The sequence below is a fragment of the Periplaneta americana genome, chromosome 16, assembly GCF_040183065.1.
Source record: "Periplaneta americana isolate PAMFEO1 chromosome 16, P.americana_PAMFEO1_priV1, whole genome shotgun sequence".
Lineage (NCBI taxonomy): Eukaryota > Metazoa > Arthropoda > Insecta > Blattodea > Blattidae > Periplaneta > Periplaneta americana.
The window spans coordinates 113,794,606-113,813,152 of NC_091132.1; the positions used below are offsets into that span (position 1 = coordinate 113,794,606).

The window sequence follows — 18,547 nt, forward strand, 5'->3', positions numbered from 1 at the left end:
CTACTCTAATCTAACCTAACCTAACCTAGGAAAGGTTGTATTTATTATAAAAATAATCAGATGTCAAACTAATCGTAACATCGTCATAGGCCTGCCTATAACTTTTTTTTTTAAAGATGGGACATGATAGGAGCATTGCGATCGGAAAAACAACTGAATGTCACAAAGCATGGTAGGCCTGTTGTTATAGTAACAACGGTTGAGTTGCCAAACTTACAGTTCCCACATGGCGTGTGCTTAATAGCTCTCTTGACGACACTTATTGTGCACACAATGTTAGCATTGACACGTTTCGTCTTTGATTCTCTGTCGAGTTTTGTATCGTTTTCTTACCTTCGGGTCAATTGTCAATGAATGTTTGTCAGCCATCTTAACGACAATTGCTAGCTTGCATTAGCTGGCAGCATGGTAGTCCATATTCACAACATGGCATTGTAGTTCCAAGCTCGGCCGCTTAACTGTCATGTCCCATCTTAAAAAAAAAACAGGTATAGGCCTACCTATTCTATTGCGGTCAATGGCAAACTTCAGCGGTTCCGATAACTATACACTTCTTTCACGCCTTCAGACTCTCCTGTTGTTATAATCCGTTTCCGGATAGTTGACACTCCTCTTGCTTCCAACATTCCCATAAACAAAATCCTCGTAACGGCAATTAGCACTTTTTCCCACTCTCATGCTTCTAAAGTCTTTGATCCGGGATATTTTATTTGAATGGAATTAATATTAATTATTTCTTGAATTTGTGTCGCAAATATAAATTATCGACTGATTTACCTTTGATTGAGATTCTGGCTGGTCTCTATGTACAGTATGTATCTATTATCAGGCAGTAACTTACATTTCACTTGACGATATGTGTCAGAGGAAAAACAACTTTCTATACATCTGAAGTCTGATTAGTGTGTATATACTAGTCAGCTATGTATGCACCCTCCATTATCTCCTGGCTTTAGTTGCCTCATGAGTGAGCCTTATCGGCATCACTTATGAGGTTCAAACCTATCTTCAGACAGTTCATTAAGCAACATCGACTGATTCTCAAGAAAAAAATGCATGCGCCCTGGACCAAATAATCGAACATAGCCTATCTTATTTTCATAATTTCCATATAGGTCTATATTCAGAATTAACAAATGAACAAGGAACATACTTTTGAAAAGTAAGAGAAAAACGAATGAGGGAAATAAGAAAAGAAATAAGTTAAAAGACATATAAAACAAATTTTAAATGTTGTTGTTTTCTAATGCCAGGCATTTGACAATAAAGTCATTTGACCTCTTGCACTCCAATATTTTTCAAAGATATTATCATGGCCAGCCACTGAAGCACAGATTTTGAGGTGTTCCGAATCCATTTCTTGGTTTGAGTTGCACAATGGGCAGTTAGGGGACTGATATATTCCAATTCTATGCAGGTGTTTGACCAAACAGTCATGGCCTGTTGCCAATCTAAATGCAGCTACAGACGAGTTTCGTGGTAAATCGGGAATTAACTGTGGATTATGATGCAGAGAGTTCCATTTTTTCCCTTGGGATTGTGTTATCAAATTTTGTTTGTTGAAGTCTAAGTATGTAGATTTAATAAATCTTTTCACAGAGTAATACGTAGATTTATTAACAGGTCTCTAAGTAGCAGTGCTGCCCTTCTTTGCTAAAGCATCTGCATTCTCGTTTCCCAGGATTCCACAATGGGATGGTATCCATTGGAATACAATTCTTTTATTGAGTGATATTAATTGAGAGAGCATTTTATTTATTTCTGCTGTTTGAGATGAAAGTGTGTGTTTAGAGATTATTGATAGAATAGCTGCTTTGGAGTCTAATTTTAAAATGTATGTGTGCATATAATGCAACAAGGTCTCTCTATGTATAGCCTATATAAAAATTGTATGTTGATAAGTGAGTGATGGCTATGTGACCAGAGGTCAATACTGTCATTCAGCATTGTAATGCACTGCAACCAAATAAATGAAATAAAATAATTTCCATATTTAGGCTTACTACTAATAACATTGTATTCAATTTTTACGTTCATTTTTATGTAGGTACCGGTACTTTAAAACGTAAAATTTCGTTTCCTGCTTCCATTGTTTAAGGCATTTTCTCCTCCACACGCCTCTAATCAGTTAATTACAGATCTTAAATGGTTCATGTAACGATGAATACTCGTGGGAAAGGTCAATAACTGCAGGGACTGCTATGATTTACCATTCCGTCATTGCATAATACTAAATGGCGTGCTTTGTTAATTCGTAATACTATAATTTGTAACATCTCAGTGAAACGTACAGCAAAGTTCGCATAGGTCAGTTTCTGTCAGATGTGTTTCCAATTCACTGCGGGCTAAAGCAAGGAGATGCACTATCACCTTTACTTTTTAACTTTGCTCTAGAGTAGACGTGGGCATCAGTAGTACATGTCGAACGGAGTCGAATGCAAGGACGTGATCTCCCTCCCTCCACACCCCTAGCTGGGGTACATGTCCGACCGGTTGAAGCTCTGCCGGTCAGTGGTGGATTTCACTAAAAAAAATGTCGCTTATTAAGGAAGCTCCTGAAGTAAAAAAAAGTCTAAAAATATTATTTCCACAAAGAATGGGAAAATGAATTCTTTTGTTGTGAAGAAGGGGAAAGCGTTAGGTGCTTATTATGCTACAAAATGTTACTAGCACGTTGAGCGACATTGTGAAAAGACTCGTTTTAATGGAACAAATTTTTTTTTGTTTTATTTTTTATAATAATAGTAGTCCACACCTGTGGAGTAACGGTTAGCACGTCTGGCCACGAAACCCCAAGTGCAAGTGCACAAATATGGCTGGTTTAGATGTATATAAGCTTAAACAACTTTGCAAAGTAAAATATTCACATTTTCGGAGTTTTGTTATGAAAATTGCTTCTATGTTTGGCTCAACCTTTATTTGTGAACAGTTTTTTTTTCTCAGTTGGCCATTGTAAAATCCAAATCAAGATCACGCATTTCAGACGAGAATTTATTCTATCAGCTCACAATTGCAATGTCTGACATAACTCCCAATTTTGAAACACTTGCTGATTTACATGACGAAGAAGAATAAACGAATCCTTTCTTTTAAGGGCATGAGTCAATTGACGTAAATTGACAAAAACAACAAAGAACTACAGTAAGAAGTTTAAAAAATAGCCTAATTGTTGTTTTTCTGTTTCTTAGTAATCTGCTTTATATTTTGTTAAGAATCTATTTTTCCTTAGTTTCTTAATTTTATTTTGAAAGGATGCAAATTAGTGACTAATGCCCTTTCAAAACAAATAGGTTCAGATTATGGCATTACTTTTTAACTGTTGTGGAACTGTACGTTTTATATCATTTTATAAGGTTTTTACAGTAATTGTTTACATTAGAAATAAAGTTATGTTTCAGCTTTTTGTAAAATAGTTTGCATATGTTTTGGAAAATTTGTTTTCTTTCATTGTCATTATTCATAAAAATAACATTTGTAGAAAACTGTGTATCTTTTTGTCCTGCTTAATTACTTAACGTTCCGTGTTTGAATACTTCACGCGATCCACCACTGAGTATTACGTTAATAGGTGATGCGTGTTGCAGCAATCAGAGTAGTACGGCGCATCTCTTTAAATGCCCATGTCTGCTCTAGAGTATGCCATTAGGAAAGTCCAGGATAACAAAGAGGGTTTGGAATTGAACGAGTTACATCAGCTGCTTGTCTGTGCAGATTACGTGAATATGTTAGGAGAAAATCCACAAACAATTAGGGAAAACACGGGAATTTTACTGGAAGCAAGTAAAGAGATAGGTTTGGAAGTAAATCCCGAAAAGACAAAGTATATAATTATGTCTCGTGACGAGAATATTGTACGAAATGGAAATATAAAAACTGGAAATTTATCTTTTGAAGAGGTGGTGAAGTTCAAATATCTTGGAGCAACAGTAACAAATATAGATGATACTCAGGAGGAAATTAAACACAGAATAAATATGGGAAATGCCTGTTATTATTGGGTTGAGAAGCTTTTGTCATCCAGTCTGCTGTCAAAAAATCTGAAAGTTACAATTTATAAAACAGTTATATTACCGGTTGTTCTTTATGGTTGTGAAACTTGGACTCTCACTTTGAAAGAGGAACATAGGTTAAGGGTGTTTGAGAATAAGGTGCTTAGGAAAATATTTGGGGTTAAGAGGGATGAAGTTACAGGAGAATGGAGAAAGTTACACAACACGGAACTGCATGCATTGTATTCTTCACCTGACATAATTAGGTACATTAAATCCAGACGTTTGAGATGGGCAGGGCATGTAGCACATATGGGCGAATCCAGAAAAGCATATAGAGTGTTAGTTGGGAGGCCGGAGGGAAAAAGACCTTTAGGGAGGACGAGACGTAGATGGGAAAATAATATTAAAATGGATTTGAGGGAGGTGGGATACGATGATACAGACTGGATTAATCTTGCTCAGGACAGGGACCAATGGCGGGCTTATGTGAGGGCGGCAATGAACCTCCGGGATCCTTAAAAGCCAGCAAGTAAGTAATTCGTAACAATGGGAGAAATAATGCAACATAATGACAACCAAAAGGAAGTGTAAACGAAGCACACTTACCAAACTACTACTGGGAGGAATGTACTTTTAGACCTACTCTAGCAAGAGGAAATAGTTTCGAAAAGGATTGGTTTAAACTTTTAAAGTTTTGTTATTTCTGAAAAACCTTTACAGTTACCTATTTTCATGATATTCTGCAATTGTGGAACAAGTGCAAAGTACCAGAGGTTCCCGTTTTTCACATGTCGTCAGTTATGCATAAACTCAAAGTCTTTGAAATGACCAGGAATCGATCTAGAAATCTTTTGCCTAGCAGTCTCTCATTGTAACCATTAAACCACAACATTGCTGAAAAACAAAATTAAAATTTTTTACAAGACATAGGCCTATCTTCGATACGGAAATGATTTCAATTTAAATTTCACAAATGATATCTGTATAGGTTTATTAATATTATTACCATAGGATACTTCGAAGCTTCATATTAACAATTCAACAGTATGAATGAAGGCAGCAAATAATATATAAGGCCTATGGCATATTACGTAGTATGATATTATTTTGTGTATTAATATTTCCTCTACCTGCAAAGACAATATCCATTTCATATGCCATACTGCATGGGGGCTTAGATTTCCTGCAATCCCCTATTGTATCTTCGCTATAACCTTTCTATATTATGCCTAAACCATCAAAAACCGACATAGGCTACAATAAGTTGAAACGTAACAAACATAAATAGGCGTAGCTCTATGGGCATTAGTGTTATACTAGGGGCAGAAGAAATCGGTGGGCTTGGCGAACCCCTACTTCTCTACCCTGACTCCTACATCCTTCAAAACCTGCTTGGTGTATGGTCCTGTCCCAAATATCTTTCTCCTCCATTCATACTTTTTCACTACAGAGAAACTTAGAAAATAAATAAAACAATAACATAATTTGTAGTAATTACAAATAGAACCTACGTTCGATAAAATAGTCGTCAGTCACAGTTATATCTACACAAGTTAATGTATTATTGACAAGTTATTAAATAATATTTCATTTTATAATCCTAATAATATTTTATTCCCAAATGTAATGTATTTTACCTAATTATAACTAACACTGGGACCCCTAAAAATTTAGCAGTCAAGAATATGTAGTAGACTACAATATAATACTTAATTAGCATACCAATTAAGAAATTTACCTTATTCCGTGAACAATTCCTAAAACAATTAAATTAACTTAATAATGGTCTACAACAATCTAAATAATGAAACAATTTCCCATTGTTAATGTCTTAAATAAACAACTTAATATAGTATAAAATAAAATGTTTCAATATCTAAAAAAATATATTACTAATTTAAATGTAAAATTCCATATTAGCTACATCTGTCCGTGTATTCTAATGTAAATTACAAAATTTGTCATTTTAGCTGCTACACACATTTTATAAATTATTTATATCAGCACAAGTGTACAGTTAAGGAACTGGGATGTGTGATGGAAATCATCCTTATCAGTAACAGGCTTCTTGTATTCTACAATCTTCTTTGGATACGAAAAAGATGGCTCCATAGGATGATTGTTTTACTGCTATTCATCTCCCTTTTGCATAAATTCTCTGGCACCATTCATAAAGAAGTGCCACAGGCCTTTTACAGTGACTGACTGTGTTGATGATAGGACATTTTTAATGTCCTCACAATTCTTTCAAGAAACAGTGAAGTTGATACGCACCACCTTTCGTAAGGTTTCTGATATCAGGGCCCGATTGAGACATGATAGCGATTACAGTACTCGGATGGTTAGTAGCTGTTTAAAAATACTGTTTATTATGAGATATATTGTATTTACGAATAAACTGTAGCACAGTAGTATCACAGATGAGCACTTGTCAATAACTAACATTCGAACGGAGCGACAGGAAGGTCTCTTTGTTCAGGTCATAAACCGCTAGAGAAAGTGTGGAGAGAGTTGTTTCTGTACCAAACCAAAAACCCGCCTATTGATTCTGTCTGTACTATAACAGTAATGCCTAAGAGATAGAAGAGTAGTTCAAAAGTGGCATATTGTGAATAGTTGATGACTTCTACATAGCTTAATTACCATACACCCACTCCAATATTGTGCACTTATGCTGTAATTCTTTTGCAGACATGAGTCAACATTACATTGCTGTTGGTGTGAAGACTGATTGTGTAAATCTTCTAGAAAAATTCACTGCAACAAAATCTGTCCGCTTTCAAGAATTTTTGAAGATATGGAAGGAAATGAAGTTTCCATGTATTTACTGTGGACGAGAAAGTTTTGCCGAACTGTATGAGTTCACAGAAGAGGTAGCATTAAAAAAAATACCCTGCTTCGTTTTTTAGTAAAAAGTTGTTAGAAACGAGTTCATTTGTAAAACGGAAAACAATTGTTTACATATATACATTATAAATTTACGTTGTTAATCTCTTGGACGCATGTGGGTAATGTGTAAATATTTATCCTAGACCTGTTTACTGTGTGATTGAACGGCCCTTATTTCGGGTATGGAGTTTGAGAAAAAAAAGCAAATTGTCAGTCATAATTTATATATTACTTAGGCTAACTTTAAAGAACACTTATGGCCAGTTTCTCCAAGAAATGTTTAATTTGGCCTAACTAGTGATAAATTAACAGTCTGAGAGAATATCATCGAAATGATAGCCGTCCAAATCTTGGATTTAAAATATCGGCATCTTAATCAATTCAAATGAACAAGAAAGAAAATTTAAATTAATGTTAAAAAAATACATAATGAAATTTAAAAAAAGAATATTCTGCGACAAGATTTGGTAGCTATCAAAACGATAAAAATTTATTGAAAATAAATAACATACATTGAATACTATAAAGATGAATAGAGATGGTGATTGATGATGTTCAATGAAGATTTTAAAATGGTTGATGCAATTGTTTTGTTAATGTATTTTCCATTTCTTCAACATCGTTTTGTTTAAAACAACCAACACCTAGAACAGTCGTTAACACTATTTTAACCACTCAGTAGCACTTGGTAATGATTTGCACATGTAAGGCAATTTTTATTGGCTGATATTATTCTTTAAATTCTGTATTGTAGAGTAAGTCATGAAACATGTATAAAATCATAACCTGGTACAGTAGGCCATGGCCGATAAAGAAGACAAATGAAAGTTGTAGGTGACTACCAACCCTGGGCCATAAGCTTGAAACGGTGGAACCAAAAAGATGTACTAGTATGGCCGTAAAATTACCCATAGTTCATCTCTTTTCCGGTGTTTATCAGCTATTTTGTTCATATTATTACGATTACAAGTAATTGTTTCATGTTGTGAATATTTCAAAAGTGTAGTCAAGTTCAACCAGTGTTACTTTTTTTTAAATAAGCTAATATTCTGCTCGGCTCAACTGTAGAATATGTCCATTGATATGTCCCCCCTATGCTTTAACATGTAAAGGAGTGCCAACATCCTTCTTGATAAAAGAAAATGTGGAAATGAAGTTTTCAGTCCATGTCACAACCGTAACACTTTTAATAAGTATACAGTGAAATTTACATTGATACAATAATCTGCTAATACTCCTGTTACCTCCACATCCATTCTAAACCGTTTACGTATGACCGAAACTAATAGTAGCAATTGAATATTTGGCGATTGGCGGTATTTCACGGAGGATTATGGGGCATAGAAGGTGTAGTTTGACGTCATATCCGTCACACCGATATCAATCATATTTGCTTGAAGTGCTCCCTCCTTTCTTTTTATCCTCTCAGGTGACTACTATTGAATAATAATGTTATTACAAAGTGAGGTTATAGTACTAATGCTAATAGATGACTTCTCAAAGAAATTACTTTTGCTGAAAACTTTGTAATATAATACTCACTATGTATTTTAAAACATTACTGACATTGGCTATAATTAGTTGAAAAGAGCCAGTATCATAGAATCAAGAGTAAATAGTAGATGCTGAATTGGATAAGTGGTATATTTCTGTTTGTAGGATTTCAAGTCTGGTTTAAATTTCTTGTAAATTTTGAGGCCTACTTGTTTTGAAAATCTATATTGTCACAAATTGAGTAACATGCATATATATAAATCATCATTCCTAGTTACCTTGCAACGTTAAGATCCCACATTTTCTAAATATTCAATAAATACTAGCGCAGCATCAAAATAAGCCGCCAATATGACAATCAGTTCACTTTTGAAGATTATCTTCCCTATATTAGCTTCCTAAAGTGTCTTTTAAATGTTATGTTTTCAGTCATTCACGAAACTTTGCTTAAAGAGAGAAATAAAATATTATTTTCACAACTTCTGTTTGAACAGCTATGGTGTCATCTGCCATATTTAACTGTCAAATGAATTAACTACATAAATGGCCGGTTTGTCCAAGTATTGTTAGAACACGTAACGACTGTTAAACCTTCAACAGTTTGTTAAATACAGTTTTTTTCATTTGTTCAACTCCAGTTTGGCTTAACAGATTCTTAACCGTTTGTTAACTTTAAATGTAGGATTTCAGGCCATTAACTCATTTAACAAACAGTTAAACATGGCGGCTAACACCACAGCTGTTCAGATCAAAAGTTGTGAAAATAACATATTATGTTTCTCTTTGAGGAATGTTTAGAGTAAGGGCCGGTTTCACCAAGCTTCGGTAAATCAGTCCAAATGAAACATTAACTAGTACTGAACATTAAAATATATACACGAGTACATTTATATGTGCGCTGTCTCCGTAGACTTTAAGCCGAGTGGCTATATGTGCCTGGTCGTACTGGTTACATCATGATTATCTGATAGCGCAGTCAGTAGCGAGTTGGCTTGCTATCCTAGGGGCCCGTGTTCGATTCTCGGCAATAACTTTTTTTTTATTAACGTAACTAATTTTTATACATCTCACCTTCCTTCATTTTTTAAATTTTGTGTAGTGGAACGAATTATTTCGCTACTCTGGCTCCACTAGGAGAATTTAAAAAACTCTTGGGAGATCAATTTTCTTCCCGAATAGAACAAAGATAAACAAACAAATTAAAGAAAAATAAAAGAAATACACATGTGGATCTAATACATTGTCCACATGCCACCGGCGTCTATCACTGCCTGGCATTTTCGGGGCATTGAGTCCACCAGATCGCGGAAATAGTTCTGGTCCTTAGCGAAATCTTCCCAGGTAGCCAGAACTGATCTGGATTTTGAGGTGGGATGTCTCGATATTTGTCAATCCTCCTCTTTTTCATGCTATTCCGTGAACCTTCTTTGAACGTTTATGGCAGTGTGCGCAGGGTGATTATCCTGCTGGAAAATTAAATTTCCATCGGAAAGAAAAGATTATAAATTCCAAGAATCCAGCTCTTTCGCTTCTGTTTTAAAGCCAGTGCAAACATATCTTATCGCTAGCTATAAGTTAATATAATTATAATAAATGAAAGTTAATATCAGTGGTGAAGCTACGTGGAGGCAATTGAGGCAATACCTACCCAGAAAAAACCTCAAGATAAAGAATTACAAACAAGCCTACTAACATAAATTTCTCGACCGTAATAATTGTTGTGATTGAGAAAATCAGCAGTTTATAAAGGATTCTTCGCTCATCGGCACATGTCAACGACAAAATCTGTTGTGCTCGGCCAGGCTGATGGGCATCTGCGAGTGAGACAATTTCTCGCTTGCCTCTTCTGCCACTTCAACAGGCTTTGGCTTTACGGCAGGGATTGGAGGTGACGGAAAAAGGCGTGAGGTTGTTTGAATTACTAGCAACCCCCTCCACGTCGCAAGGAGGCATGTCTCACGACCAACCACACTGACCAACAAAGAATATTCGGACTTTTTCTCGCTTGCAGTTATAGTGTTGCCAGTTCATGGTAGCTAGATCTAGCTATTTTTAACTAATTTTCAGCGGCAACATGGATGAAAGTTTTGTATTGTATTATTTTTTTGTTAATTTAGCGAGTTTTTAAAGCCCTCTTAGCGACAGGAATACAAATTTTCTCCATTGATAGCATATTTATAGTGAATTTTTACTGCTGTTTAAGGACTTTATCACAAACACTGTTGGCAACGCTGCTTTAGTGGGAAATGCTCCTTTTGATTTAGTCGGCGCAAAAGTTACTCAAGACCATTTTTGTTGTTAGAATTAAGTGTGAGTTTACTAGAATGTGCCCGAAATAATGAGTGAGTGAAGATCATTTTTGTATTATTTTCCCTTCAAAGACTTTTAGATTATATTGTCCTAAATGGCCTGGAAAGTGTATATGTGGAAGTGTTCAAATTAGTTCGTTTGTTTTTAATGTTTCCTGTGACCACAGTCTCTTCTGAAAGGAGTATGAGTACTTTGAAAAGAATAAAAACATACTTGCGTATTTTTGATCAATGAAAGACTCAGCTGTCTCAGTACCATTGCCATTGAGAAAAAGCTAGTGAAAGAACTGATGAGTGACCAGATGTTCAAGGATCGTGTCATTGACAATTTTGCCACCAAGAAAACTCGCCGTTTGGAACTATTGTACAAAAAATTTAAGGTAAGACTTTCTGCCTACCCACTCTTTAAAAACTGGCTTCGCCACTGGTTAATATACCAATTAAGTTTTATTATGTTTGAATGCACATTATGTATTAATTTACTAATATTTCTTAGGTACCAGTATGTAGTTATAATAATCACTTTCATGTCTTAAAATAAAACTCAGTTGTATGTTACCTAGTTGACTAGTTTCAGCTTTGTCTCAGCTGTTTTTATGATATTCTAACCTATGATCAGTTTCTTCTAAAATTTTGAGTACCGGTACCACGATCTTCGTGACGCGGTATCTTTTGTGAATTTTTGTGTCATTCAAATTTTCAAAATGATCGGTTTTTAAATGGTTAACATTATCTCCATTTGACTCTTAATTTTCGAGCAGTTCCAGATATAACAATTCTGCGTCGAAACGTTCCGCCATTTTATATTGCAACTAATGAATAATTAAAAATTTAAAGACGGAAATTTCTATCACTAAATTTAATGATAGTTTTACTGGTTCGTTAGGCTAAAGATGCTTGGTGAGATATAAAAATGATTTAATGAACCAGTAAATACATTAATGAATCATTAAAACCTTAATTAAGCTTTGTGAAACCAGCCATAAGACTGGTAATATATAATTTAAAAGATATTTTGGAATATTAATGTAGGGAAGACAATCTTTATAAGTCAAATGATTATCATACTGACGCTTATTTCGATGCTGAGCTATTATCCATTTAATATTGAGGAAATGTGTGATCTCAACGTGGCAAGAAATTGAAGTCAGATTTGAATATCCTACAAACAGAAATAGGCTACTATTAACTCTAGATTCTATGTTACTGGCTCTTCAACTATAGCCGATGTTAATAGTGCTTCAAAATACGCAAAGAGTAAATAATAAAATGTTTCAGCAGCATTTGCTTATTTAGGACGAAATTACATATAATTTATACATGGACCTGAATTAGAGAATTTTATACGGAGTTCTCCTCGGGGTTTTGTGTACAGTTGACTACACACATTCGCGTAATTATTGTCACTGATAGTCATAATGCTGAGATTTTTCTAAACAGAAATTCATATTTAGCATTATAAAATATAACCATACTTATAATAATTATTATTATTCAATAGTAGTCAATGCAACTTTCATTTATCAACTCTCTGTACTGTATGAATCAACGAGCACAGAATGCATAGAGTAGATATAAACAGCTTGGAGGTGAAGCCGCTTTTGTGGACAGTCGCCATTATGATGCTACCAAAACATTGGGCTCCCGGTTAGCACATGGGCAGTTGATTGTGATGTTGCATCGTTGTTTTAATTAATAAATTAACTAATTTCAATATGCCTACATGATCTGCGTATGGCTGCACAAACAGGTTTTCAAAAAAAATTCCTGGAATAACTTTTCACGGGTAAATATGCATGCGTGAAATGTACTTATTACCGGTAGGCTAGATACGGTAATGAATGATTTAGCCTAAGTTAGTCGGTTAGATTCGTATTGTTCACGTATTAGTTTGATTAAGATAAAGGATTAGCGTATTGATATTATTGTAATTAATTTTTATAATCACAAAATCAGACATGCTTTGTAAACTTAGCATTTACGAGTGAAGCTAACCTAACAACGCAAGTTGGAAGTTTGTGTCGCGTGCTATAGAAAATGGGTGTACCGAGGTTTCTCTTCAACCGAATGCACGTATTCGTTTGATGAAGTAAAAGAAATAGTGTATTAATATTATTGTAATTAATTTTTATAATCACGAAATCAGACATGCTTTGCAGACTTAGCATTTACGAGCGAAGCTAACCTAACAACCCATGTTGGAAGTTTGTGTCGAGTGCTATAGAAAACGGGTGTACCGAAGTTTCTCTTAAACCGAATGTACGTATTCGTTTGATGAAGAAAAAGAAATAGTGTATTAATATTATTGTAATTAATTTTTATAATCACGAAATCAGACTTATGCTTTACAGACTTAGTAGCTTCATTAACTCGGTCGTGAACTGACTTGACCCACTTGGTAATAAAACTTCACTTTTGTTCACCGTTATAATCTAATTATATACTATAAACGAAGAGCCTATCAAATATTATATGGTTAAGAGCATTCCATTTTTTCTCCAAACAAAATCGGGACATCTATACGAAATACTGGCAAAAGGAAGAGAATGATAATTTGCGTTAAGAAGCAAGTTTCATTATTAAATCGAAGCAAATGGATCAACCTATAAAAGTAATTATTATAGGGTAGCATTTTTATTGGACTAGTAGCAAAATAAGGTCAAACTGTTATTTTCCTTTTTTATCATTATTGTTTGTTTAACCTTCCAGATTATCTATTAAATACCATACTGCAATTTGAAGAGCTGCCAATTTAAATAACCTGTATATATGTGATTTATCGATGACAGTTTCGTAATTTTTGCTAAAAATACGTGCATAGCGATTCTGTATTACGAAACAAACAAGAAAGTGTGAGTCCTACAAGAAATTAGGGACATATGGAATTCTTATTATCATAAGATCTTCTGTAACGTAATAGCTATTTTGCAATGTTTTGGTAGCAACAAGATGGCGTCAGGTCCATCAAACCGGCTTCACTCCGTCCAATGGTATTAAGATGCTAGTGTCTACTCTTGTATTCTGTGCTCGTTGGTATGAATCATGGCTACTGTAACAAGTTACGATTTTACATATGTTTCATGACTTACTCTACAGTACAGAATTTAAATAATAATATCAGCCAATAAGAAGTTGTCTTATATATGCAAAATCATTACCAACTGCTTTTGAGTAGTTAGAATAATATTAACGATAGTTAAAGTTAAGTGTTGGTTATTTTAAACAAAATTATGTTGGAAAAATGGAAAATATCTTAACAAAACGTTAAAAATAAACCAGCTGTGAATTTAACATTTGTTAAGCCAAATTAAACATTACTTGGAAAAACTGGCCAAAAATCTTACATTTAAAGTTAACAAACACTTAACAATCTGTTAAGCCAAAGTAGTGTTGAAGACCTGAAAAAACTATATTTAACAAACTGTTTAGAGTTTAACATTCGTTAAATGTTCTAACAATTCTTGGAAAAACTGGCCATTATGCCCGGTTTTTCCAAGTATTGTTATAAAATTTAACGACTGTTAAACTCTAAACAGTTTGTTAATTAATAAAATTGTATGTTTTCAACACCAGTTTGGTTTAACAGATTGTTAACAGTTTGTTAATTTTAAATGTAGGATTTCCGCCAGTTAACTCATTTAACAGTTAGTTAAATATGGCCGATGTCTCCACAGCTGTTCGAACAGAAGTTGCGAAATTAATATTTTGTGTCTCTCTGTAGGGAATGTTTAGCATATGACTGGTAATATAACATTTAAAAAATACTTTGGACTGTTTAAATACATCAGTGTTATTTTATTTCTTTCGTATTTCGTATCCATAATAGCAATGAGGAAATATAACCTTACTTTTTAATTATTATTCAGCATGTTATCTACAACTTTCATTTGTCAACTGTCTGTTTATGGAGCGTGGCCTACTATAACAGGTTGTCATTTTATGCAAGTTTCATGATTCACTCTATAATATAGAATTTAAAGATTAATTTTAGCCAATGAAAAATTGTGTAGAATCATTACCAACTGCTGTTGAATAGTTAAAATAGTGCTAACAGACGTTATAGTTAAGTGTTGGTTATCTTAAACAAAATTATGTTGAACAAATGTAAAATACATTAACAAAGCGTTAAAAATAAACAGGCTGTTAATTTAACATTCGTTAAGCAAAATTAAACATTACTTGGACAAACTGGCCATTAATGTGACTACTGACTGATAATAAGGTTCAAATAATTTTAATTATAACATAGATAGGCCTATTACATCTTAATTAATGTCTATTATAAAATATAATATAATATTGTTATTTATAATGAACTTCAACTATTAATCACAGTATGTTCTCTACATTCTTAGGTACTGAAGATAGCAAAAGAATTCTTTCTTCCTCCAAACCCCCTTCAGACAAGGCTGTGTGGTCTGTACCTCCTATATGGATTGTATAATAAACAACCAACAATTGAAGGTAATTAAAAGTAAAAAAATAAATGTTAATAAAAGAATAGAAAAGTTGACATTTGTTTCAGCATATCTGATCGAAACTTTAATATAATTTAAGTTTTTTATTGGTGTAAACAATTGAATGGAGACTTTGTCTGTAGATTCTCATGTAATTCTTACTGCACTATAAGTAATCATCAGAAGTTTATGTATTGTATTGAATAATATATTCTTGCTGAGAAGCCTATAATTTTAAGACATTCACAATGTTCTTGACTTCCCTGATGACTTGGGCTTGACACATAGGCTAGCTCCAAAATGTTAGATGTTTCTACGCATATGACAGAATGAAAAAATCTCGCACCCATGTGTCCTTATTGTTCAATGTTCGGTTATTTGGGAAATAAGTCAATCAGATTCTTGTCCGTGACTTCATCTTTTGTATCTTCTCATCAGTTAATGTTTCCATCAGAGTTTCATTACAAGGATTATTCAGAGATGATAAATATATAAACTGGACCATAAGCATGATAGGATATTATTTATTCTGCAGTAAAATATTTGTCCAAAGTGAAAACCTAACTCCAGTAAAACCCCGATAAGACGCTGTTCAAGGGACCGGGTGTAAACCGCGTATTAACTGGGACCGCGTATTAGGCGGATATACTAATTTTGACTATATACGGTATCTATTAGCATTTTTCTTTATTGAAATACATGATTCATGAAAGGTAATATAGTATTACTCCATTATGTAATTACTGTACTGTACGTCAAACACATTTACAATATGTACTGTACTTAATTCTTTCGGAAAAAAGAAAACATTTATAGTTGTTTGCCGTGTGCGTGTTCTGCAAGTCCTCATGTTTACCACACTTCAGTTTCTGCGATTACATCCTCCCAACGACGTCACAGCTGCAGTGATTGAGTCGCGATTTTTTATTATTGTTCTTAATGTGGATGATGGGATTCCTAATGAATCAGAGAGTTGTTCCTGAGTAAGAGTACTGTTCTCATCGTACTTTCATAAGATTTCCAATTTTTCCGACACAGAAAGCGCTTTTCATTTAACACTCATTGTAATCACATTCACAGACACTTCAATACACGACCGAGTGAGGAATGCTGTTTGAGAGAGAGGGTTAGCAAGAGGGTGGGGTATTGTAACTGTATGTAGGCTTTAACCACGCAGATAAGGAGTCGAATAAGAGAGCGTAACAAGAGGGTAGGGTATACTAAGGTATGAAGTATGAAGGTTTAAATGTGCAGGTAAAGGGTCGAATACCAATACTTTTCAGGTTAATGGCACCAGTGAGTTCAGTGATCAAGATGTTTCATTGCTGTTACAGTACATTGCTGAAAATTACATCGAAAATATTCCACAAAAACAGCGTATTATGCGGGACTTGACCGTACAAACGGGGTATTTTATAAAGGTGTTATATATGAAATGTGTAGGGACCAGACAAAAAAAGGGTATTACACGGGATAGTGTAATAAGCGGGCGCATTTTATCGAGGTTTTACTGTAATTAAAGCTTCAAGCTCTTCAAATGTCTTATATCATAATAGTTCATTTCATTTCCAATAGACTTCAGTCAGGCATGCATTTGTCAAGGTTTTATTATTATCACGTCATTAGTTAATCCCGTTCAGTATACTTAGTTTGGACAAGTGTGCATTTGTCATTGTGAATTATGTCCTGGCTAGGATAAGTTCTGTTGGTGTTTTGTTTTGTAAACCAATACGGATACAAGCTGGTTCACAATTGAGGAACATTTCGTTAAGAGCATATTTCTTCTCCCAATAGCAGGACCCTTCACTTACTGTTTTTCACCCCAATTGTACAAATGTGTCGTAAGATGCGAGACTGGCCAGAACCAACCAGAGTCATTTTGAAAAAAACGTAAAATTGTTTGGTCACACGTTAAAAAGTGTTAAAATTTAAAATTTAAATTGGACAGACGGCCCGTTTCGACGTGATGTTACGTCTTCATCAGTGTCTCCTGAACTACTGGTGATCTTGAATTCTGCGATGTGCATTTGTCGGTTGTAGGGGTGGGGGTGTGTTGCTCTTATGGTAGGGGCTGTTGTTTGTGTGTTATGACGTATCATGACGTCGAATAATGTTAAGTATATGTTGTGGGTATGTTATTGTATGTTTATATATTTCGCATTGTTCTAAGATGTTTAACTGTGAACTTTTCGGTGTGATGTGTAGAATTTCCATATCTGTTTCTACATTATTGTAGTCATGATTATTGTTGATAATGTGGTCTGCATAATTTGATGTGATGTAGGGTTTGGTTATAGCTTTAATATGTTCATTATACCTTGTGTGAAAGGATCTTCCTGTCTGTCCTATGTAAAAATGTGGGCAACTATTGCATTTTAGTTCATAAACTCCAGTTGAATTATATTTATTTGAATGTTTAATGTGATTATTTAGATATTTCTGTGTTGTGTTATTTGTTTTGTATCCTATCTTGTATTTTAGTTTTCTGAATGAAGTTGCAATTTTGTGAGTATTGGTATTGTGATATGTTAATGTTATGTATTTATTGTCACGTGGTGTTTGTGTTGGTTTGTTCTGTTTTTGTTTTGTCTTTTTTATTAGTGTGTCTATTATGTTAGGGTTATATCCATTGTCTTGTGCTATATATTTTATTGTGTTTAATTCTTCAGTGTAGTTGTCATTGTTCATTGGTATATTAATTAATATGTGTGTCATTGTACAGTAGTGGCGGCTCGTGAACTTGTGGATTGGGGGAGCTGCAGTAGATTTCTTGATATCATCACTAATAAGTATAGGACAAAAATAAATGCATTACATATTGAAAAATCAAAACTTCCTGACTTAGTTGGGGGATGTCTGTGGCATCATTTGCCATAATCGCTAAAAAAAACTAATACCATGGATTTCAGTCTCAATTTCAAATCGGGAGACTCTCAATATGCAATCTACCAGTTCATCCTGAATTGTTTTAGAATGGAATTACCTTTAAACAGTGGCATGTTCCAAATGATATTTGAGAGACTCGTTTACATTACTCACGAAATACACCAGAGTTCTTCGAATCGTTTTTTCATCATGTGCCCTAACGGGAAGTTCATATTCGCCACAAAATTTGATACAATCAATATTTTTTAAAATAATTTCACTATTTTTTTTCACTTCTTCGTTATGTTTGAGAATGTTTGTCCTGTTCGCTTCACTTAATTGCGCAGCAATATTAGTTTTGCCTAACAGAGCCAATGAAACAACATTTTTCAGGGGAGACTGCTTTTTAATTTTTAGGGGCAAATCTCCAAAATCTGCCACACCACTCCTAGTTAATGCAAGATCACCACTGAAGAGGAGGCAAGGAAAACAAAATACAGCATTTTTTTTTTTTTGTTCACATCCACGTAACCACAAATGC

At 34.2% G+C, this 18,547-nt stretch overlaps 2 protein-coding genes across 5 annotated transcripts in view; one reads left to right on the forward strand and one right to left on the reverse strand.

Annotated features, from left to right (window-relative positions):
- LOC138691101 (glutamate receptor ionotropic, delta-2-like) overlaps positions 1 to 18,547 on the reverse strand; it is an 88,947-nt gene that overhangs the window by 31,985 nt on the left and 38,415 nt on the right. The gene's annotated exons all lie outside the window — the stretch shown is intronic.
- Pbp45 (proximal sequence element A Pbp45) overlaps positions 1 to 18,547 on the forward strand; it is a 50,887-nt gene that overhangs the window by 30,672 nt on the left and 1,668 nt on the right. For all 4 annotated transcript variants that reach the window (XM_069812818.1, XM_069812817.1, XM_069812815.1 and 1 more), the window contains exons 2-3: positions 6,684 to 6,865; positions 15,040 to 15,148. In XM_069812818.1, the coding sequence (XP_069668919.1) occupies positions 6,686 to 6,865; positions 15,040 to 15,148 (289 nt within the window). In that variant the 5' untranslated portion in view covers positions 6,684 to 6,685. The remainder of the gene's footprint in view (positions 1 to 6,683; positions 6,866 to 15,039; positions 15,149 to 18,547) is intronic.